The sequence below is a fragment of the Loxodonta africana genome, chromosome 6, assembly GCF_030014295.1.
Source record: "Loxodonta africana isolate mLoxAfr1 chromosome 6, mLoxAfr1.hap2, whole genome shotgun sequence".
NCBI lineage: Eukaryota > Metazoa > Chordata > Mammalia > Proboscidea > Elephantidae > Loxodonta > Loxodonta africana.
Window position 1 is genome coordinate 70,694,470 of NC_087347.1, and position 22,705 is coordinate 70,717,174.

At 54.9% G+C, this 22,705-nt stretch overlaps 3 protein-coding genes across 3 annotated transcripts; all 3 read right to left on the bottom strand.

Moving 5' to 3' along the window:
* Window positions 1-178: 178 nt before the first annotated feature.
* HOXD9 (homeobox D9) lies at window positions 179-2,104 on the bottom strand. The gene is made up of 2 exons (XM_010602803.3): window positions 1,293-2,104; window positions 179-944 (listed from the first exon to the last, which is right to left on the bottom strand). Exons 1-2 carry the CDS (start codon window positions 2,077-2,079, stop codon window positions 703-705), a joined length of 1,029 nt encoding a protein of 342 aa, XP_010601105.3. The 5' UTR covers window positions 2,080-2,104; the 3' UTR covers window positions 179-702.
* A 3,523-nt stretch (window positions 2,105-5,627) lies between these two features.
* Window positions 5,628-8,138, bottom strand: HOXD10 (homeobox D10). The gene is made up of 2 exons (XM_003406206.4): window positions 7,343-8,138; window positions 5,628-5,974 (listed from the first exon to the last, which is right to left on the bottom strand). Exons 1-2 carry the CDS (start codon window positions 8,085-8,087, stop codon window positions 5,697-5,699), a joined length of 1,023 nt encoding a protein of 340 aa, XP_003406254.1. The 5' UTR covers window positions 8,088-8,138; the 3' UTR covers window positions 5,628-5,696.
* Window positions 8,139-15,559: 7,421 nt separating this feature from the next.
* On the bottom strand, window positions 15,560-17,572 carry HOXD11 (homeobox D11). The gene is made up of 2 exons (XM_064287428.1): window positions 16,798-17,572; window positions 15,560-16,006 (listed from the first exon to the last, which is right to left on the bottom strand). Exons 1-2 carry the CDS (start codon window positions 17,570-17,572, stop codon window positions 15,771-15,773), a joined length of 1,011 nt encoding a protein of 336 aa, XP_064143498.1. The 3' UTR covers window positions 15,560-15,770.
* Between the last annotated feature and the right edge of the window lie 5,133 nt (window positions 17,573-22,705).

Genomic DNA, 22,705 nt, shown 5'->3' on the forward strand with positions numbered 1-22,705 from the left:
TTGGTAGGAAGCGGTAACATTTACAACTGGTCCTCAGTCAGGAGCCGGTAGGGCAGCCACCCGCGGCCGCCCACGTGAGCCCGGCTCTCTGGGGGGAGCTGGGTGGCTTCTGGGCACTGAGAACAACCTGCCACCCCCACCCACCCAGCTGAGAGCCTGGGCTCCTCTCCACCTCCCCCAAGGTCTCGGCTGAGGGCCCGCAGGCTCCCTGAGGAAAGAGGGCTTTAGTAACTGGTGGGCAACCCGGCTGGGCCTCAGCCTGGGCAGGCAGCCAGGGTATCTGCACTGTCGTCGCTTGCCTTCATTCTCGGAATTGGGGCAGGCTTGGCCCTTCCTTGGACAGCACTGGGGACTAAACTACAGCACTTTTCAGAAACACGGGGGATATTTACACAGGAGAGGGCTCCCCTAAGCCAGCGTGCACTCACAAAAGATAGCATTTCCTAAGGAACCAACGGGACAGGAAAGGGAGGGAGCAGGGTAGGGCAAAACCCCAAAGCCACTTGGTTTCTCCAACACATAAGCGAGCAAATACAGAGTCCCCCAAATACCTCACAGAGACCAACCACACAGTCACTTCTACCTTAAAAAGAGAAAGCAAGAAAGAAAAATCCGAGTCGCTGGAGAGTTTCTGGAAATCAAGCACCCATTAAGCAAATCCCCCGCTGCCTCTGCAAAGCACAGCGGTGCCGCCGGCGCCAGTCAGTCTCCTTTGGGGCATTTCTCCTTGCTCATCTTTTTCATTTTCATCCTACGGTTCTGGAACCAGATTTTGACCTGTCTCTCTGTGAGGTTCAGAATCCTGGCCACCTCGTAGCGCCGGTCCCGGGTGAGGTACATGTTGAACAGAAATTCCTTCTCCAGCTCCAGGGTTTGGTATTTGGTGTAAGGGCAGCGCTTTTTCCGCGTGGAGCGAGCGTGGATCCAGTTCGCGGCCGGGTTGTCTACGAAGAGAAGGGTTTGGAGAAGGGGAGCGAGGGGCGGAGGGGAGGCAGGGAGAGACGACAGGGTCGGGGAGAGAGCTTGTTAAATTAATTTCACCAAGGATGGCCGCTTTTCACAACTTGGGGGGAATTATCATAAAAAGCCTTAATGCCCGCGCTCTGTTTACCGTACAAACCGCGCGCCCAGGGTAGGTGGTTATGGGAAGCTTTTTTATGGTTGCGTGTTGCTCGCCTGGGCTAGAGTAGGCGTCTAGACGTTTTTATAGGTTAGTAAAACTATCAGTTTTGCACATTCGAGCCTTACAGGTTTCAGCAATAAATCAGGGGGGCAATTTCTTTTGCACTTACTTGGGTCAAGTTGCTGCTGCGGCGGCTGCGGATGCTGCTTTTCCTCCTCCTTCAGCGGGCAGCTCGGGCTCGAGTGGTCGCTGCCAGCCGAGGGCTCCGACGAGCCGCCAGCCCCGGGCCCGGCCCCAATCCCCGCCCCGGGCCCGGCGCCCGCCGTTGCCGCCTTGTCCCGCAGGAAGGAGTTGCACGAGAACTCAGTGCCGCCGCTCCCCTGGGACTCCCGGGCGGCGGAGCACTCAGTCCGTTTGGAGGAGGAGGAGGAGGAGGAAGAGGAGGACGCAGAGGAGGAGGCGGCGGTGGCGGCAGGGGCCGGAGCCGCTCCGGTTTCAGGCTTAATCCCGTAGTGGCGCCCGTTGGCTGGGCCGCCGGGGCCGGGGTTGGGACCAGGGCCCGGGCCGCCTCCGCCACCTCCGCCCCCGCCGCCGCCGCCTGCGCCGCCTGGGAAGCCGGACAGCGGCTCCATCCAGGAGCGCACGTAGCGGCCGGGCTCCGAGGCGGCGGCGGCCAGGGGCGGCGGGGGCACATACGGGTGGTAAAGGCCACTCATTGCCGCCGCCGGGGGCTGGGCGGGCATCGCGGACCACGAGGCGGAGAACACGGCCGATTTGGGGGCAAAACTACACGAGGCGAACTCGGCGGCGGTGGCGGCCGGGCTGTCGGCCACACCTGCGGGCCGGCCCTGCGCGCTGGGCCCCGGCGGCCCGAAGCGTGCCGCGAACACCTCGTCGCCCTCATGGCCTATGAGCGAGTCCACGTAGTAGTTGCTGAGGGTGCCACTGGAGGACATTTTGAGGCGCCGCGCGCTCCCACCCAAGGTTACACTGCCCGCCGCCGCGCCGCTCCCCGCCGGCGCCGGAGCAGCCGACTAGTTCGCAGGCTGCAGCCTCCACCATTGGTCGCACGGCCCACGTGATCATATTTACCAATACCCGGAGTAAATCAGTCCGCTAAACTGGGGGCTGCTGTGATTTAAAAAAAAAAAAATCATCATCAACATAAGCGCTGCAATTAGAGCCCGCCGGCCCCGGCTTGTGCGCCGGGCCCCGCTTGGCCCGGCCTGCCTGCTGGCGGCTGGGACAACAGGCCCAGCTTTGGCCGGAGGAGGCGCTGGGGACTATTTGTTCGCCGCCTCTTGCCTGCCTCAGTCCTGCAGTCAGGACCCGGCGCTGACTTCCAGCTCCTGGGCTCCCAGCCTTGGGCCGCGCGTCCTGGGCGCACCAAGCGCTTAGCCTGAGCCAAGAGCAACCGGACGCCCAACGCCGGGGAGGCCCGAGTCTGGCCTGGCTTCAGGAGCGGCCCCCTGGCGCCCAAGGGGAGATCTCCCCTCGATTCCTTCTCTACCCTAACCCAACCCCCCTACACACACTCTCACAGCTCGTCGTGTTGTTTAAAACAGGTGGAAGACCTCTGTAATGATATTATGCCTTTCAATAAAAATTTTATGAGGTGTATTTGATTATAGATTAATGTGTCCCTAATAAAACGGACGGATGGAGCAGCTCAGAGGGCCCCCTCCCCCTGCCACACTTACACTAGCACGCAGCCACACACACCCCCGACGTGAGGCTGGGCACACGCCGCGGCCCGAGGGCTGAGCTGGGGCGGCCTGGTACTCGGGCCGGGCGGGGCTGGGCGCCGCGAGGGCGGCGGCGGCCAAGACCCGGACTTCTGTCTGCCCTGCGAAGCGCCGGCGGGCAGTGAGTCGGCCCCACGCGGGCAGCAGCGGCCAGGGTGCTCATCTCCTCCGCGGCTGCTGTGAAGGCCCTGGAAGAGAACATGCCACAGGGCAGAGCCCAAATGCCAGCGCGGGGCCCGCTGCCGCCCACACCTCGGCCCTGCCCCAGTGAGGAGAGCAGGAGCAGCGGCTTCCCTGACAGGGTGGCTTCGCGCGGTTCTCACTCAGAGACATCCAAGTGGATTCCGGGGATGTCTGAAAAATCCCGCGGATTTCTGGCCTGGTCCTGGGGCCACTTCAATTTTTTTTCTTTCTGTTTTTTTTTTTTTTTTTTTGCTTTCAGAGGTAAGTCTGGGCAGCCTTGAATCTGAGGGTAATATCCATTGTCACTCCCAAATCCATGGTACAAAGCCTCAGAAGCCCGGCTGGGAGCCGAGACAAAAGCAGCCCAGGCGCCGGCGGCAGAGAGCATCTTCCTTGCTCTACAAGTTGCCCAGCGCACCCTCGGAGGGCTCCCGGCCCACCTCGATCCCCGGAAAGAAAGAGGGAAATGGCTACTTATGGCCTGATTGATGGCCTTTGCCCATGGCTTTCTGATTTTGTTCCAGGGGGGATGTCTTTGCCTGTAAAGCACAGGTTTTCCTCGAAGATATGGCCCCCTGTCAACAACATGGCGCTCCCCACACTGCCTGAAGAAACAGTGAAGTTAAAATGATCTTCTTTTTCCTGCCCAAGCGAAGAAGGTCTAGGGACAGATGGATTTCAGTGTTCCCAGCCTGGCTCTGATTCCAAGCCCTCACCTCCAACTCCCAGGAAATGGTCCCCCTATGGAACCCAAGAAGATTCCCGATTTTCAGAAGGCAGTTTCAAACTCGAAATAAATACTGCCTGTCCTAAGACCTTCTGGGAGAGGGCTCTGAGTCTCAGAGCACCTAAATGGACTGTTTTTAGAAAAAGAGGAAAAACTGTAAAGGACCTGTTTTGTGAAACTGCCTGATGCTGGCAGAGACCCTCTGAAACCACAGCGAGAACGGGGGCAACGAATTCTCTGCTAGCTCTTCTCCCCAAGGCCTCTCTCCCTTCTCCCCAGCATGATCGGGTCAGTCTGTTCTCTTGGGCTGGAATCTTGCAGAAGCCCAGGAAAGCTGGCCCAAGTTTCTCCAGCTGTGGAGGTGGCTGGAACATTGGACTTCATGGGAAGTCATGTTCATTTGCAAATTCTTCCAGCCACCCTTTGTTAGTGCCCTTGTCTCCCACATACAATATTTTGTAAAAGGGAGAGAATTGACTGGGAAGAAAGTTTTTTTTTTTTTCCTTTTAAAAAATTTCATCTGGGCCACTAAAAGGTAATGGCTGAGCATAAAATCTGTCCAGAAGGAAACCAAGGCGAAGTGGAATGGGAAAACTCACCACCCCCCACCCCCCGGGCTTCGATGGGGCCTGGCTGTCCTGCAGTTGGTTGGGGATCAGGCCCGGGCGGGGCGGGGGGCAGAATTGGATGCGATGCAACGCTAAGCTGCTGCTTGTCTTTGCGCCTGTAATGGAGGCCTGGCTGCTTTCAGGTGGGCAAGACTGGTTTCAACCTGGCCCCCGACAATGGCATGCCAGCCAGAAATGGCAAGGACCCCACTGAAGTATTAAAAATAACACAGCCAAAACCAGAAAGAAGGAGACACAAAGTGGGCAGCTTCAAGGAAAAAAAAAAGCAGCTTGGGCCACAGGCATACTTACCAGGTGGCGGTTAGAGGGAAGCTCACATCCTTTGAGAGTACAATTACTGGCTAACTTTGAGGGGTGGAGAGAAGAAGGCTCCCTTTTCCCCCAACTATGAAAACAGCCCATGCAGGCTAGATTATCACTCCCCCTCTCGCACTGACAAATTCCTGTACCCTAGGCCTCCTCCAGCTTCTCGCTCCCATCTGTCTTCCCCCCACTCTTTACCTCTCCCCACTCACTGCCCCAAACAGGCAGTTTAACAGGAAGCTAATCTCACAAAAGGCTTTTTCGTTTTCACCCTAACATATTTCCATTTCAGAAAGCAGAGGAGCAAACTCATTTCCAGAGTTTATTGCATTATACATGCGACCAGAACATGCACAGAAAGGACAAGTTGCTGTTGTACTTCTAACAAACCACAGATGCACCACAAGGGAAGGGCTACAAGGCATAAGTCTTCAATATTCCATCTCGCCAAAGACAATTGCTAAGCTCATTTGTGAAAAGATACATTGTAATGTGCTTTTTAAGTCCCCCTCCCCCCAAAGCTTGTAGGTTTTCTTAATCTTTTATATATATATATATGTAATTTTGAAAGTACTGGATGTATTCAAAACGCCATGAGATCATGGACTAGCCACACACACAGACCTTTTGCGTTCGAAAAACATGAAAATGTCACGTTGCTGGATGAATGGATGGATGCCACTACAGTTCCAATAAGTTAAGACCCAAATGAATATGCGCAGTTATAGTTACCCTGCATTACGATAAAAAAAATAATAAATTACACGTGCTAGGTTTATATATATATATATATGTATATACTCATAGGGATTACAGATCACTTGCAGCACGGACAGAATGACCCCAAAGTCACATTCTAGCAGGAAAAAAATAAAACAAAAAACAAAGAGCAATGAAGATTTTGTTTCCGCCTTGCCAGTCCTCCAGCACTCGGCCCTGGAACGCGGCGCTGCCTCTCCTAACACGGCCTCCGCCAGGCCTTGGACCTAAGAGAAGGTGAGGTTGGCGGTCAGTTCTCGGATCCGATTCTCTCGGCTCATCTTCTTGAGTTTCATTCGGCGGTTTTGAAACCAAATCTTGACCTGCCTGTCGGTGAGGTTAACGCTCTTACTGATCTCTAGGCGGCGCTCGCGGGTGAGGTACATATTGAACAAGAACTCTTTCTCTAATTCCAACGTTTGGTGCTTAGTGTAAGGGCACCTCTTCTTTCTGCCACTCTTTGCAGTGAGCCAATTGCTGGTTGGAGTATCAGACTTGATTTCCTCTAACAAAATTAAAGGGAGAAGAAGAAGAAAAAAATCAAGAATTTTTTTTTTTTTCATTCTGTTCAAATGTACCCTTGGCCATGACCCTGCTGGTAGCCAGGCCACTTTGAAAAATGCTGGTATTAAACATTACTTACAGGAGGTGGGCCCTGGAAGGGATTTTTAATTGATGCCAGATTAAAACTAAATGGCCAAAACAACACAATGGGAGGGCACTGTAGCCCTCTGCATCAGGGTTCTCTCTCTCTCTCAACTTACCCATTTGCACAAAACATTAGTACAATAGTAAACTTTCCAGGATCTACCAAGCAACATTCTAGCTGGTCAGTTTATATGCGGGCCAGAGTGGACCCAGCCACATCCAAAGCAAGCCTGCCAAATCCACTGTGGCCTCAGGTACCCCAGTCTGCTGCTTCTTCCTCACCTCTCCTGGACAGTTGGGGAACCCGCGGTCAGTTTTCCAGGTGCCCATTCTCCTTCAAAAGATAACTAAGGGAGCTAGTTCACCTTCTCTGCCCTGCCCTGCCTTGTTGCATTCTGGATTTCCTGAATTTGCATGCCCACTAGCCCCCTCACAAAAGCATCCCTCCCTCCCCCCTCACCAGAAACGTAGCCACTGTTGTGGCCCATCTCTGGGAACTGGGGGAGAGGCTCAGGGGCAGAATTCCTTCTCAAAAAGCCAAAGCTTTCAGCTCTTTCCCCTAGCCTAGCCCCAAGGCTGGCCCCGCGCTGGTCGATGCGGGTCCCGTTCCCCCCTTCGCCTTTGCCCCCTTTGCGGATGAATTGCAAAGCCTACTGCATTTTTCCCAGACAAAGCCAAGGTTACCCAGCCCAGGGAGCCCTGTACCCCAGCCCAAGCACCGACCTGCCCGGCCATCTCGCGCCCCTCGCCGCACCTACCACCCCGCACCTAGCTCGCAGGACGCGGGGTGCATACATTTGAACACAAACACTGTGCCTTGGATCGCCGTAAAATCATCACCGGGGGGTTAAGGCAAAGCTGGGGCTGCAAACCTGAGCGGGAGAAAGGAGGCTCTGGGGCCGAGTTTACAAGCCGCAGGTCTCCTTTGCGCTCTTTTGTTGCGTTTCAGGTCTAGCTCAGGAAAATAAAATCCCAGCAAGCCCTCCCTCTGCCCGGGCGCCATCAGAGTGGGGCCAGGACTGCAGGAAGGGAACTGGGCAGCGGGGGAGAAACGGGGACCATCCCCGGGCGGGGATCGCCCCCTTTAATAGCCGGACGAGCAGCACCTGCCGAGTCGGGTGCCCGCCTTGGTGCCTGGGCTTGGCGCAGGACACCCGGGCGCTCCCTCTCCGCCGGCTTCCCAGGTTGCGCGCCCCGCTGGGGTGGCAACTCTGCTCATACCGACCTTTGCTTTCCTTCTCCTGCACTTCGGGGCTGGACACGGAGACCTCGGCCAGGCAGCTCCTCTCCTCGGGCAGGCCGCCCTTGGCCTCGGGACTCTCCACCTGGGAGACTTTGGCGGGCTCCTGGCCGCTCGCGGGCTCGTTCATCTTCTTCTCCATCTGCAGCTGGGCGGCCGAGAGCTGCGGCTTGGCCGCGCCGCGAGGGTTGAGCTGGAGCATGACAGTGGAGCTGCCTTCGGGGCTGTTATTGTACTCTTGGGTTTTCCCGGTGGCGTAGGTCTGACTCAGTCTAAAATATCCAGGGACGGGAACCTCGGGGTTCTCAACGGGACAGGACTCGGGGACCAGCCTCTGGTACGAAGGGACCTCGGCAGAAATGAGTTTGTTGCGCTTATCGGAATACATGCAGCAATTGGATTCTTCCTTAATGTTGGTGGTGAAGGAGCAAGTGGGAACTTGCTGTGTAACAGGTTGCTCTATTCGACAAGATCTGTTCGGGTCTGTCCAACTGTCTACTTGAGGTATATAAGGATGCACATTCATACCCATATTTTGGTGGTTCACTTCTCTTTTGGCCAGAGATGGGAGCAGTCCACAGGTTTGCATTCCATAGGTCCCCATGTCTGCGCTAGGTGGTGGCATGTACATGCTGGCGCTGCTCGAATAAAAACTGTCACTCCTGCAGGCACTGATCAAGGAATCTACTAAAAAAGTATTAGCAGCAGGAGAGCTGTTGGGAAAGGACATTTTGGGGAGGAATTTGAAGAAGAGAGATTGTGTCCTTTGTAGGCTGACATCTCTAGGAAAACATTCCCCGTGTAATTGTGGATGCCTCTGCCGACCACATGACAACCAAGCCAATGAGATTTGAAAATGGCCTTGAGCCGCAGCCTCCTAGCGGGTCACGTGCTCCCGAGCCGGGCCGGCCGGCCGCGTAGGCGCGGACAACAGCGACATCTACTACGCGCCCGCGATAGTGCGCGCTGGAAACAGCCGGCCCAGCGCTCCTCGCCGTTCGTCCGCCCGCCTCCCCCGGGCTGGCTCGGCCAGCCCGCCCCACTCGCGCCCCCCGCCCCGATCTCCCGGCTCGGCCGGCGGAAGGAAAGGCTCGGCCGGAGGGGCCTCTGGGAGGACACGCGCGGGGAGAGAAGCCGGAGCGCCATGGCGCCAACACACAGACTCAAAGCATTCCCCGCACACACCCAGGCAGAGCGCTCCCGAGAGGACCGGGGCCGGGGTGGCAGGGTGGGGGCCAAGGCTGGTTACTTTAGGCCGGGGCAGTCGGGGAAGGTGAGTCCAATTCCCCGGGCCCTGACACATCCTACCCCAGGGGTTCAAAGGAAAAAAGCTCTGCACAAAGACACAGCCAAAGTGTCCCGGGGAGCGGAGAAGAGAAGGGCCGTGAGAGCTGAGAGGCCACGTAGCTGGCCGGCCCCTGAGCCCCGAGGACCAGCCCTGCCCCGGCGCTGCCCTCTCTCTCGGCCTGCCTGCCTTGACTCCGGTCCCTCCGCGTCCGGCGGGCTACCCGAACCCTGGGCTGTCTGAGGCACCACACCCCGACCTCCGAGGGCCGGGCCGCCGGGAGCCTTCAGCCAAGGGACAATCCTTCGCCAGCAGTTCGCTATCCGCGAAAGCGTCCCTCGGGCTCCCAGACGGAGAACGAAACCAAGGTTTTCCCTCACACCCTGATAATAGAGAGCAGGAAGGACAAGAAGGAGAGAGAAAGAAAAGAAATTTGAAAAGGAAAGGGGAAAAACTCGCCATCCGACTCCAGAAGTTTTAGGCAACTGACTGGGCCAGGCAGGAGGGAGAGAGATGCGAAGGTGTCATTTGGTTCTTCTGCAAAGAAAAATATGTTTTCCTTTATGGATTTTGTAAAAGCATTGGTTTCTGACAAGTGCAAGGTACAAAAGGTTGTGGAATTTATTAATACATATTAAGAAGAATCAGGGCGATCAATAAAATTCTCATCTACATTCTTGGGCTACTTGGTAATTTTCTTGCTTCTGAAGGTTTTTAAAGAATTATACCCGCTGTTGCCACACACGGGAAGATATTTTATTAACAAATCAATCGAGACTTTGTAAAGGATAAGATTAATAGTTAAGATTTAGCATAATGGCGTTCGCTTTATGAATTATTGAAAATTATACTATTGATTTTTTCCCTTCGCTACTAACCAAGAAGGTCAATTTTTGTTTTAACACAAATCGTCAAGTATTAAAAGCTATACTTTTGTCAGAAGTTGAGTTTTATAGTTCTGAACAATTCCTAAAATTATTTGACAAGGTTTTGCTTGGTTAAGAGAGGCAGGGGAGAAAAAAAGGGAGGTGGGGGAATCTTAGCCGTCTGTTTCCTTTGGCGAGGGAAAGTTCTATAAAGAGGACTTGGTCTGGGGTTGTGGTTGAGCCCATTAAAGAACAACCGCCACCACCACCGTGGAAACTAAGAGTTTTATGAGAAACTTCTCCAACAACTTCCTCCCTCGTTCTCTAGTTGCAGGCGGGTGAGAGGCCCTACGGAAGCCCCAGGCTCCCGGCATCAGCGGGGAGCTTTAACCTTGATGTCCAAAGGCTTCCCTGAGTGAGGGACCCCGACCAGGGCACAGGAGCCATCCTCCGGCCTCCCGGGTTCTCTTTGTGGTAGCCAAAAAGAGAAACGGCCCCGGAAACTCTGACCGTGAACCAGCTCTCTGTCTGAGCAGGGCATGTGTGTTCTCTCCCTACACTCGCCTGGGCATGGTCTAGCCTTGGATTTCAGGCCCAGAGACTGAACTTGTGGACAAACTGGGTTTCCACCTCAACAGAACAAATCTTTGGTGGTCGATGCTCATTAAAGCACTTCAGCATTCTGGGAGATAGAATAGCGCTGGCCGCTCCCTCACAAAATTTTTTTCCAACAAGCCCTTTGACCCCCCTCCCCAAAAGGAATCCCCCCTGGCCTGGTGGAAGCAGGCGATAGACATTATTTTCGCCCTTGGAACTGCTTTGCCTGTCCCCTCCTGTCGCCTCGAAGTGCCCTCGCCCAAACAATAACCCCTTTTAAAAACTCCGCGGTGGCAATGAGACAGACCTTTTAAACCTTTACGCAGCTGTTCAAATACAACATCATTGTCAGGTTAAAAGCCTGGCGCCTGTAACTGCTCAGGCTGTGAGATGCCGGCGTAGCCCAAGAGGCTTAAACATTACCTTTCCCGCGGGGGCGGCTGCTTTTAAGATTGGGTGGGGGGTGACGGAGGCAGGGGAAAAGCCACCAACTTTCGACTCTGGTCTTCTAAGGTCCTACCCAAAGCTAACAGCCACTGGCCAGTGCCCGAAAATCGCTTTCTCCCAGCACGGAGATCGTGAGATCACAGCACGGTTAAGCGTGCCCAGGGCTGGACAAAGTGCCCGTTCACGAGCTCTCGGCAGGCGCCCGCACATCAGCCTGGTGCTTCCGTACTCTCTCCCCTTTGCATCTCTGCCAGGCCAGTTGCCCCGAAAACGGTTGCCCAATTCTCCTTATTCCACCCGAGGCGAGGCTGTTCAGTCTAATCAGGAATTTTATGCCCATCAAATGCCCTTTCATAATCTTTATTTATACATAAAGAAGACATTCAGGTTAAAAACAGCCGATCTCTAGCAGAGCGGGTAGGGCTTCGGTGAACCAGGGCAGGCGGGATCTGCCTCACGAATTGGGGGCCTTTCCCTGTCAACTCCTGGTGGCCTTCTAGCCCAAAGTCATGACTATGTTGGATTTGGTTTTAAATAGGTCTTCTGCACTCACAGGAGGAAAAAAGAAGGTGTATAGATCAGATATAATTTCAGCTCTACTCTCACAATATTCAATATCTTTTATTCTTTTACAAAGTTCTGTCTTCAGACTATCTCCTTGAGGCCTGGCAATTTTTGAGAGGGACTTTTTTTAAATAATAAAAACTCCATTACAATAGAAATAATGCAAGAGAACGATCTGGGCTGGGGAGCTTGGAAAGTTTGCCTAAGACCCTAAGGATGAAATGAAACAAATGGAATGAAAAGGCAGCGACTTTAAAGGCCAGCCTTTATTTTGCTCATGAGTATTTAATGTAGCTGCTGTTTCAATCATCTTTAGGTCAGTTGGAGCAGTTACTTGTTAATAATAAATAATAAATCAATATTGCACCACAAAGGAGACGAACACCCATATTTGAACCACAACACCATTCTCCCTGGCACAATTCTTTCCAGGGAAAAATTAAAAGGGTCACTTTAGCAAGAAATTAGCATTTGTAATCAAGAAGTGGCTTGAGTCTGAGCTTTCCTGTCTTTCAGAATAAGAGTGGTGCCCCTGGGCCTAAGCAGACCTGGAGGCTCCTAAGGTCACCCTGAATTAGGACCCTGAGAGTTCTGAGATCTGGGCCACTCTTTGGGGAATGCTAGTGACTGGGAACAAATTAACAGCCTGCCGGTCACCCCTTTGGGTTGTAACGTGTGCCTCCCAGCCAGGGTAAAAAGGAACCAAGGGGGAAAATGGGGAGGCTGGCCGAGCCATTAATGCAACGAAGGGTCTACGGAGACATGCAGAAGGGCTAGCTGCGGGAGCCTCTCTCCTGTTACAGACACAAAAGACACCGACTTTGAACATTTTCTCTCCACTTCAAGGTCTGAGACCTTGGGGCTCAGAATTTGTGGCCACCTCTTCGAGCTCCACACACCCTGAGTGGCCAGAAGGGGACAGGTCCTCAGGCCCCAGAGGTCCTGGCCCCACCACCTAGCCCTTCTCAGGCCTGTTCTGGGCTGCTGCTGGGGGGGGAAAGGAACTGCAGACCCGCCAAGCAGCCGTGGTCCACAGTCGGCTGCGGGCCATGGCCAAGGGGCTGGGCACCGCCAGATGCCCCCGGCTGGGGCTGCCTAACCAGAAACACAACGATATTTGGGGAGGGGGTGTTCTCACTCCACGTAGATGGAGTCGCTTCACAATAGCTAAATTGGACTTGCGGCCAGACAGGCGGGAGCCTGGGGTGCCCGCTGGGAACACCCATGCCTCTCGCTCGCGCCTCACCAGGGAACGGCACCCCAGCTCTGGCACAAGCCTCTGCCAGCTCCGGGGGTGGACGGACAGGGTCAGGGCTTTTCTCCCAGGGCCTGGAGGGCGGGAGACAGAGACGGCGGGGCCAAGGAGGCCAGGCGATAATTCTGGGGGCTGAGGGTGTTTCACAATGAACTTTGTGGGGCGAAGGGGGCAGGCACTCCCGTTTAGACCGCGGGCGGGGACATAGGCCTTCACCAATGTCAGAAGCCTTGCTGGGGGGTGGGGATGAGGTGAGAAAATGCTTCCAACGGCCGGTACCAAAATCAAACTTCGCGCCCCAAAGCCGGCGGACAGTTTGGAAGGATGTTCAGGCTTTTCTCAGAAAGCAAAGCCCCGTAGCTCCAAATACGTTCCCGGTTCCGCAGAGCCTTGGGGTGTAAACGTTTCGTGGGACAGGCTGCCGCCTCCTGCAGCTGCTTTAGCCCAGCCGGCCGCGGCGCCCCAACCCATAAACCTGCCGGCGCCTCCAGATAGCCACCCGCAGCCCCGCGCGGCAGGCACCGCCGAGAACGAACACCTTAGTTCCCAAGGCGTCTCGTCTCTAAAACACACTCAGCTAGGATGCCGGCGCCTAGATCTTTCTTAAACAAAAGCCTTTTAATCATTCCAGAGGATCAGAGATTATGCAAGGCGGCTTTTTTGGGGGAGGGGAGGGAGTTCTATCTTCGCATCGATTTCCAAACTCAAACCAACGAGAAAACCGATTTTTCTTTCATCAACTCGCAGTAGCCAAGGCCAATTTCAAAATGCACGTATTTCTCTTTAAAAATATCTCCCTAACACCATCCGGTTATACCAAGATACTCTTTTTACAACCGCTTTACCTTAAGGAGACAACAATTAGGCGATGGCCTGTTTAGGAATCTGGTTGCTCCCTTTTCACTGTCTTCATACAAGTTCCCAAACCTCCTGACTGCTTAGAACAAACAAAACAGCAAACAAACACCTTAGCGGCTGCCTATTTCTAACGGGCTGAGACCGCCTATTAGAATTCAGACAGGGTACCGCGGCCTCTTGGCCCAACGCGGCTTCTGGGACTTGAGTGCGCCCCCGTGTGGCTGTCCAAGGCCCTGCAAACGGGAAATGATCGCTCATGGGTTCTGCTTGCCTTCAGTGGCGGACACACAAGCTTGCTACATCTAGCTGCAGTTAAAAAAAAAAAAAAAAGATAGATGGGGAGAGAAAGAAATAAACCAGTTTTAAGATTCTGGAACAATCATACTACTAGGGCACTGACATTTTAACAGACGCCCAGAATTCTAAACAAAGGAATCCCCTTCGGAAGGAAATTACTCAGTTGTGGCCTTTGTTTCTATTTCTTTTTTTTCCCAAAGGTTGAAAGAACCTTTTAAAAACTATATATAGTTTATGTATATATACACATTGTATATAGTTTTCTTTGTTCCATATCATAAAACGTGCACTAATTTATTTGACAGGGTGACAAATTGATTTCAATATAGCGAAGGTTTATGTCTGAACAGAACTTCCCCTTCCCAATGCCTGCTTTACAACCTGTGGCTCTTCATTAGAGCAAAGAGAACAGTTATCTAAGACTCTCCAAAAAAACACCTGCAGCATTTTTTAACTGCACTGCAGCATTTTTTAACTGCACTGAAAGCAGTCTAATCTACCTGGTGTTTTAAAAACAGGTGAATTGCTATTGAATTACATAAATGTTTGAAGGGAAATTAAGATTATTAATCCTGAAATTAGGAATTTGCTTAGATTTATGGTGAGCCCCAATATGATTCTGTGTGGTCATAAATGTGTGTGGGGGTCTGGATGTGTGAGCATGTGTGTGTGAGAGTGGGTGGCAGTTGAAAATCACAGGAGAACCTTAAGGCGCCTAATTATTCAGAAAGGTTAAAGGTGATGACCTTGACATTTCGGAAGTTCAAAGGCATACACTTATGCACTTATGTTTTTCCTTCTCAAAAAAAAAAAAGACTTGGCAATTAAAAATTTTTTTTTCCATTTGAAAACGCATGCCTCTTCAGAAGATGCGTGGGATGGTGCGCATCTTATGGGTGTATTTCTTTATTTTACTTTGAGCTTATGAGAAGTTGACTCATAAGATCCACTTTACTCTTTTCAGGGAAAGAAAAGCTTTTCTCACTCTTCCAGTTTATTGCACGTTGCGGAAATCTCTTTTGGGCCCACCAGAAGGTGTATAATATAACCCAATTAAGCTGTTTAGAACTTTGGCTTTTATGGTGTTGTCTAGACAGTTCAAGGTTTTGTAAACAGCCTGGCCTGGCCCTGCAACATAAAGTGTAGCACAGCCTTTGCCACATTTTTTAACTTGAAGTGATAAAGGCAGTGAGAAGGGGGTCTGCAGCCCCTGGACCTATTCCAGGGTGGGGGCTTACCTTCCCTGCCCCAGACCCAAATGACACCAACAAAGACCCAACCCCTCTCCACCCATTTCCTTATAGCCAGCTATTTTTCCTAAATGTAGGGTTCTAATTTTGGTTCCTTGTTTTAAGGGACCCTGACTTCTTGATAGCTGTTAAGAGAGAATTTGGATTTTCTAACCAGTTTTTAAAATTCTTTCTTGTGTTTTTGGAAATTCCAAGTTCACTAGGCTGGGAGAGGGATTTCTTCATAGGCTCCTGCTCCTGAGACTCATTGCCTGGAGAAGGCAGCACCAGCACGGCTGGGTCACACCATCAATTGGAAATTAATCCCTGAAGTGACTTTAAAAACTGGTGTAGCCTGGATGGGGGAAAATCCCAGGCTTTATTTCAGCGGGATTAAAAAGCTTTTCATTCGATTTCTGGTTGTATGTGGAAGAGGGACTCTGGCCACTGGAATATCCTAATCGGGCACTACACTTCTCCGGAGTGGAAAACTCATACAGTGCATTGAAGCTGTAACCTCCGTTTTACTAGAAATCATTTATTCACACAAAAAAAGACAGTGGCTCATGCCATGATATGACAGACCAAAGGTACATTTCCCAGAGTTTAAATAATCTGCGTTCATCGAAGGAGAAGAAAGAGGTTTCTAAACTCAGAGCAAAACACCAGCCTTCTAGCCCCGCGGCCTAACTCCCTATAGATCCCACTGCTTCCCCAGTAGGACTGGGAGTGGGGAACGGGAACAACAGCACATTGGCGGTAAAATTGTAAAGGGACGTTTGCATTTACCATTTTCCCCTTATTAGGATCCGCTCGGCCAAGTCCCCGGCCTCGTCCGCAGGCTGCAGTGGTCGCTGGGAGGTCCCGAGTTGACCGTGGGAAGGAATCGGAAGCGCGGAGTTCCACAGAGAAGAGGCGTCACTAAACCCAAGGACACTGGGCCTGCGGAGGGCAGGCTGGTGGGGAAGAGGGTAGGAGAGTGGGGGTCGGGGGATGGGGGCGCTTCCTGGAGTTCTCAAAATAAGGGGTTTCCAGTGAAATACTGCAGACGGTCTCTGTTCAGTTTCTTTTCTTTCATCCTGCGATTCTGGAACCAGATTTTGACTTGCCGGTCAGTGAGGTTGAGCATCCGAGAGAGTTGGAGTCTTTTCTCTTTGTTTATGTACACGTTAAAGAAAAACTCGCGTTCCAGTTCGCGGATCTGGTACTTGGTGTAGGGACAGCGCTTTTTCCGGGAACGCTGGGGGGCCACTGGAAGGCAAAGAGACCAGAGGGGTAAGAGAGGCCGTTGCCTGGTCACCCTGGTCCGTCCGCCCGCCCGCCCGCCCAGGCCACCGCGCGAGGGCCAGGCCCGGCCTGTTGGGGACGTCCCCTGCTGCCACTGAAAGGCCTTGCCTGCGTCGTGGGAGATGATATATGGGCGGGCAGAGGAGAGAGTGTGCGGGCGTGGACGTGTGCTCACGCCCGGACACACACACACACACACACACACACACACACACACACACACAGAGCCAGCCTGGCACGGAGGTGAGGAAACAGAGGGCGAGGCAGGCCCAGAGCTGGAACCCGGAGGGAAAGAAACACGAGCGCTCTGGGGCATCTGCTTTACTCCAGCCGCACACGTCAGCCAGCAGCTTGGATAAAGTCCAGTTCAAGGATCAAACTTCCCCCCTCCCCTCCCTTAAAAACAAGAGGCTTGGGTGTCCGCACTCTCAGACCCGCTCCAAATCTCCCCTCCCTCCTCTCTTTAGCACTGGGAGAGAAGGCAGACCTGGTCCCTAGCAGCCCCCTCCTCCAGAAAACTGGCAAAAGCTCTCTGCTGCGATTAATGTCCTTCTCGAAGTCTACCTTAAGCCCACCTAAATTGGTTTCCTATCGTAAACACGCTTTACAACGGCCCGGGAAATCTTATAGGATGTATAAACCCCTTCGAACACTTATAAAGTGGCACATAAAACGGCGCAAGCTGAGGGAGGCCCCCGCCCCCCCCCCCCCTCGCGCCCGGGCCCCCAGCCCTCCCGCCAGCGCCCGCTGCCTACCTGCGCCACGGCTCTTTTCGGCCCCCTCCTCCCCCGGGGGGCCCTCGCCGTCGCCGCCCTCCGCCGTCCCCTTGGGCTCCGGCCCCGGGGTCGTCTTAGCGCAGGGACTGCTCCCGCCGCCGCCGGCCCCCGCCTTGGAATCGCCCTTGTCGCCAGAGCCCTCGGGCTGCTGTGGCGCGGGCGGTGGTGGGGGCTGCGGCCCGGAGAACGGAGGACCTGGCGCCGCCTCGTAGAACTGGTCGAAGCCCTGCGGCAGGATGCCGTTGCGGCCCACGGCGCTGTAGAAGTTGGAGGCGGCGCCCGCGGGGCCGTGCGGCGGCCCGGGAGCGGCGCACACCGGCTCCGGCGCCTTAAACAGAACGTCCGGCCGGCGGCCAGCGGACGGGAGCAGCTCGCGCTGCATGGCCGCCTCCTCTGCCGCCGCCGCCGCCGCCGCCGCCGCCGCTGCCGCGTAGTAGGGAGCGTAGCCCCCGGCGCCGCCGCCGCCACCGCCGCCGGGGCCGCCGCCGCCACCGCCGCCCCCTGCGCCGCCGCCACTACCGCCGCCGCGGTACGGCCACTTGGCGCGCTCCAGGCCGTAGTCACGGAAGGCCACTTCGCGCACAGGCTGGACGTGTGGCGCCAGGTTGGACGAGTAGGGGAAAGTCATCTGGCAGGACGACGGTTGCGACAGGAACGACGGCTTGCTGGCGAAGTCCGACGGGGCCACATAGTAGGCGCAGCCCGGCAGGTACATGCTGGCTGCGCTCGGGCCGCACTCATCAAAGTCGTTCATGGCTCCGCGGCGTGCGCGCCGGCGAGCCCCGGGCCGCTCCCCGCGCCGCCAACCTGAGCCATCGATTGCACAAGAGGCTTGGGCCAGGATCAACTAAGCAAAAATCCCCACCGGGCGCTGACGTGCAATTCATCTTGATTGATTCTGGTGGTAATTATGTCACGTGACGCCATGGAGAGAAATGTCCTTATATCTATATCAGCGCTAGCCAACACTCCCCGGGACAGCTCCTGGCGCCAAGACGCGCGAGCGCTGGGGGCGGACCGGCCTCCTTCTTCCGCCAGCACTCCCTCGGTTTCTTCTGATTAGGCTGCGCCGCAGGCCGGTCACCTGCGCGCCGCCGGCGGCTGCCACCGCTGGGCGCATCTGCCACCGCCCGGCCGGGCCGCCCGCCAGCGCCGGACCGCCCGCGCCGCTTTAAGTACGCGGACCGAGGCCGGCGGGGAGGAGGAGGGAGGGGGAGGAAGGAGGAGGAAGGGGGAAGGGAGAGAAGCGGCAAGCGGAGGGGGGAGTCCCTGCCCTGGACGCAGGGACTAGGTGTGAGGGTGTGAGGTTCCCACTCCCCCACCCCTTCCTGCAGCCGCTCCCTCCCCCGCGACGCCGCCACCCTCTGCAGTTCACCCACCCGCCGGGAGCTTGTAGCTTCTTGTTCAAGGGGTGTAATTGCGCCGCTTTCAGGGGGCGCGGGGAGCCCTGATTTACATATTTCTCTGCCTGGCTCAGTTCGCAGCTTAGGAACTTGGCTCTCTCCACTTCTGACCCCGGAGGCGCGATTGCTGGCCTGGAAAATCCCACGCCTAACCCCTCCCAGGCGCTCACCCGGGCCAGGCCTCTGTGCCCACCCGGCCCTCCTCTCGTCCTCTTTAGTTTCCTTCCTCCTCTCTGTACCTCTCCTGTTTCTTCAGTCTTCTTTCTTCTCTCGCTGTCCCCTCTCTTGTTTCCTCTTTCATTCGTCCTTCCGCTCTTCCTTTCCTAGCCTCTTTTTTCCTGTCTATGTTCCCTTAGCCTCTGTTCTCCTTCCCCCAAGCGGTGTGTCACAGTCTCTGTATCTCTCTGTCTCCCCTCTGCCTCCTCTCGCCCAGTGCTAAAGGGAGGAGGGTGCTCAGCCAGCGGAGACTCCCCGTGGCCCCAGCTTCTCTGGAATCTGGGGAGTCTAGTGAACAAAAGAACCTGGGGTCCTACACTCAGGTGCCTGGTCTCCTGCTCACCTCCCACAAGGGGCCAAACACCAGAGCCTCCACCCGCCTCACCCCTTCTGTTTTCCAGCCTGGCCTGCGATCAGCCTGCCTCACACCCAGCCCCTTCCTGCTTCGTGCGTCCACATCTCCCCAGGCTCCTCTGGCGGCTTTGGGCCGGCACAGTCACTGTGGCCCCCTGGGAGGTCTGTTGGCTCTGGGGGGTGTGCTCTCAGCAGTGTCTGCCTCCCCATTCGAGCCCTCTGCGCCACCTAGCCTAGAGGCGGGTTCTTCAGTGCCCCCATCCACTGGTCACAAAGTCTCACTCTACTCCTCGGCCGCAGCGGCCCGCTTTCTGAGCCCCGGGGTCCAGGCGAGGCCTGGGCTTCCACCTCAGGGAGAGTGGGTGCTTTCCAAAGGTAAAATCAGTCTCTCCAAAAGAAGCTCCCAACCCCAAATCACAGAACAGAGGGAAGGAGACGGCCCTCTCTCCAGGATTCCTCTGCCTAGGCAATTCCAACACTGGGACACGGGCCTTAGCCCTACGCCCAGAGTAGACAGCGCTGGCTGAGGGGCTAGCTCGGTCCCCGCCCCGGGTCTCCGCAGTGCCGGTGCGGTGCACTCTGCCCACCGTGCCGACAGACAGAAAAAAGGCGAGTGGAGCTAATATCTATTTTCTGGAAGAAGTTCCCCCTTCCTCCCTCTCTTCTCTCCCTTTCTCCCTCCCTTTTCCTCCTCCACCCCCTCCCACTCCTGCTTCCCTCCCCGGACACTGCGCAAACAGGTCGGCGACGACTGGAGAGCATACACCGAATCTCCCACTCCCCAGAACTGCCCATCCTTGGGTGCCCCTTCCCCGCAGGTGGCACCCGCGCCCAGATTCCAGCTCACCCCCTTCTCCTCAGCCCAGACCTCGGGCACGCTCTTCTGACTCCCGGTATCCATCCCCGGACCAAGTCTCCCCCTTTCCGGCTTGTGGTCGACGCCCCTGGATCTCTCCTAAAATGGCTCCCCGGACACTGCACACTGGCCCTGCGGCTGCTCAGGAACCAGGGCCGCTGCGGAGGGGCCCTCAGGACGGGTCTCTCTGGGTCTGGGGGTGGGCAAAATTGCCGCACCGTCTGTTTGCTCACGGCACCGGGACCCCGCACAGGCAGCCCGCCGCCCCCAAAGCGGAGCCCGCTGACCGCCAAAGGGGAAAATGGGGAGGACGAACCATTCAAGTTCAACGACATGGCGACGGCGGCGACGGCGGCGACGGCGGGAGCCCCGCTTTGGCGGGGGAGGGTCCGCCATCTGCAACCGCGCGCGGACGCCGAGGGGAAGGGGGCAGCTGGCCCCTTTCCCGGGTTAGCTGTACCCCTGCCCCCACACACAACCCAGGGCTTTCGTTCCGGGCCCTATCGGCTTCGCCCTTAGACACCAGCCCCTCCTTGGTCCTAGACCCTGTTTCCGGACCCCAGGGAAAACCGCAGCCTCTGGACCCTCGCGTCCAGCTCCAGAACCTACCGTGAAGACCCCGGCGTTGTGGCCTTGTCCTCTGCCTGCGCGACCCCACCCGAAACGCAGGGCGCGCACCGGGCCCTCGAGGCACAGCCAGCAGCTCCGCGAGAGGTAGCTTTCCGCGCAGCGCCAGGACGCGATGCGGTATTTTCGAGCCACCCAAGATAAGACACTAACTTGACCTTAACTTTGTCAGGGCGCCCCTGGTATCTGGAGAACGTGAACAGACACTGTCTGGCAGCTCTCGTAAAAGCTGACTGGGGAATGGATTCTGAGTCATTTCATTTATTGCCACTACAGTTCTGCGAGGAAGCTTTTCCTCTCTGCCAAACTTTAATTATTTATGCTCTTTTAGGAAACGAAAGGAGACGGGGGGGGGGGGGACACCCAGAGCCAGTCCCTTCCCTGCAGAGCCTTCGGAATGGGTTCCTCCAGTGAGGCGACAGGAAAACAAAAATGTGGGGAGATCACCTTTGTCCAAGGACGGTTGGACTGGCGCCGTGCCCCCCCCCACATCATTGAGGGGGGAGGACGCAGCTGGGAGAGGCGGGGTGGAGGGACACCCCCCAACCCCCGGCAGACATGAATATTTACAACGGTTCCGGATTTCTTCTCCGCCCGCCGGCCTCCCGGAAGCCTCCGCAGCCCGCCTCCCTTGGGGAGAACCCCCAGGCCTTAAAAGCGTCCCCCGGTCGGCCCTCTGAGCTCGCAACCAATTTAGTGCCAGACGAGGCCGTTTTTTCTCGTTCTAAAACCTTTTTCTTATCTAAGAGGCCCGCATGGACTGCGGCATTGCGGAAGACGCGTTTGGCTTTGTGCTAGAGAATGTTGAGCACTCAGATTTCATCACTTCTCTCTGGCGTTTGCTTTTTTACGAATTTCGCCGTGGTTCCGACTCTCGGTCGGGACCTCGACTAGGGAAAGAAGGAGGGCACAGCCGTCTTTGTGCGGATCAGTAAGGGGGAAAGATTTGGAAAACACTCCTGAATCCCCAACCGACAGACAAGCTTTTACATTTAAAATAATTTAATTCTCTTTCAGGAGTGATCTCCATGAATACCCCCCGCCCCAAGCCTAAAGGAAAAGAACGCGGCGATGTAATGGTATATTTTGGAAGAAAACGGCCTACGCGTGTTGCCTTAGGGCCTGACCCTGAGTAAGTCCAGGTTCTTATTCCCTTCTCCAGCCCTCCAGACCCAAGGTCTGAATGCGGCCTCCGTCTTTGTTCAGTTGTTTTCGAGGAGGCAATCTTCGAACGCAGACTCAGACTGGGAGACCTGGTTCCGGGTGCCACCTCCTCCTTGGGCCCAGCCAAGCGGGGAAATATTTCTGCCAATCCGGCCTCTGCAGCCTATTGCTTCTTTTTTCTATTGTGTGTGTGTATGTATATATACGCATTTTTTAAAGGAACGATTAAAATACATTAAAAAAATATGCATCAAATTCTCTTAAGGGGATTTGAAACGTGGAACACTTGGTATTAGAGATTTAGCAGTTTTGCTAATTCTCCATCTTGATAAAAACTAGTCATTCTCTGGCTTCCTTCTACTAGTGAGCTAGGGGCTACAAGAGGACAGTGAGTGTCAAAGAGGTGCTGTCTTTCCGACCTGAGCCAGAGGCTCCTGTGGTGCAGAGGCCACAATTCCCAAGGAAGCGGCCTGGTGGGCTCCCCACTGACTGCCAGTATCGAGGATTTCCACAGGGCACAGCTGTTCTGGAGAAGTCTGACCAAAATTTGGCAAGGAGAGATGTTTTCTATCGAAATCTGAGGAATTTCAAATTGTAGCATTCTCCTCAGAAAACGATGTTTGAAAATTTAGACAAAGTGCAGAAGTCCTGGCCTGCAGCAAGCCGTGGTTCCTCAGAGGGTATGAGGCCCGTGGCTCCCCCTCCTTGGATGTTTCATACATATTTTGTTCACATGCTTTTATACACGATTTCCTGATTTCCTCAGAAGCCATTTTCTCATTTAAGGAACAGTCAACACCCGCCATGAAACACCAATCAGGAATGAAAAACGAATTTGGGGGCCTGAAAAACATTAAGAGGGAACCTGAAGCTGTTTGAATAATCGACATTAGCTCCCTCACAGCTTAGCTGGACACTGGGTATTTATTTCTGATTAAAACATATCTATCTGTTTGATATATACAAGCTATTGTTTTTGATAAAATCAAAACAAAACAAGACATGCATGACAACTACTAGATAGCAGAGAAATGCAGCTGGCCTGAACAGTCAACTGAGTTCAATGGGGCTGAGGCTCAGGGCTCCATGTGAGGTGCTCACTCCTGGTTGAAGCCCTGGGCCTCCATGGAAAAGAAGCCATTAGACTTTGGGAAGGAATCCTGAATCCTCAGGCTGTTGCGCATCTCACTGGGAGTTGGGGGCGCTACTTTGCAGAAAGGGAGGGAGAAGAGACAGGGATGGTGGCAGAAGCATGAGGGCCCTTCAG

Coding starts and splice junctions, on each gene's coding strand:
- HOXD9 (XM_010602803.3), bottom strand. CDS start 2,079: ATGTCCTCCAGTGGCACCCTCAGCAACTACTACGTGGACTCGCTCATA. Junction 945..1,292: donor GCAGCAGCAACTTGACCCAA/GTAAGTGCAAAA, acceptor TTCTCTTCGTAG/ACAACCCGGCCGCGAACTGG.
- HOXD10 (XM_003406206.4), bottom strand. CDS start 8,087: ATGTCCTTTCCCAACAGCTCTCCTGCTGCTAATACTTTTTTAGTAGAT. Junction 5,975..7,342: donor GCAGGAGAAGGAAAGCAAAG/GTCGGTATGAGC, acceptor TAATTTTGTTAG/AGGAAATCAAGTCTGATACT.
- HOXD11 (XM_064287428.1), bottom strand. CDS start 17,572: ATGAACGACTTTGATGAGTGCGGCCCGAGCGCAGCCAGCATGTACCTG. Junction 16,007..16,797: donor CGAAAAGAGCCGTGGCGCAG/GTAGGCAGCGGG, acceptor TTTGCCTTCCAG/TGGCCCCCCAGCGTTCCCGG.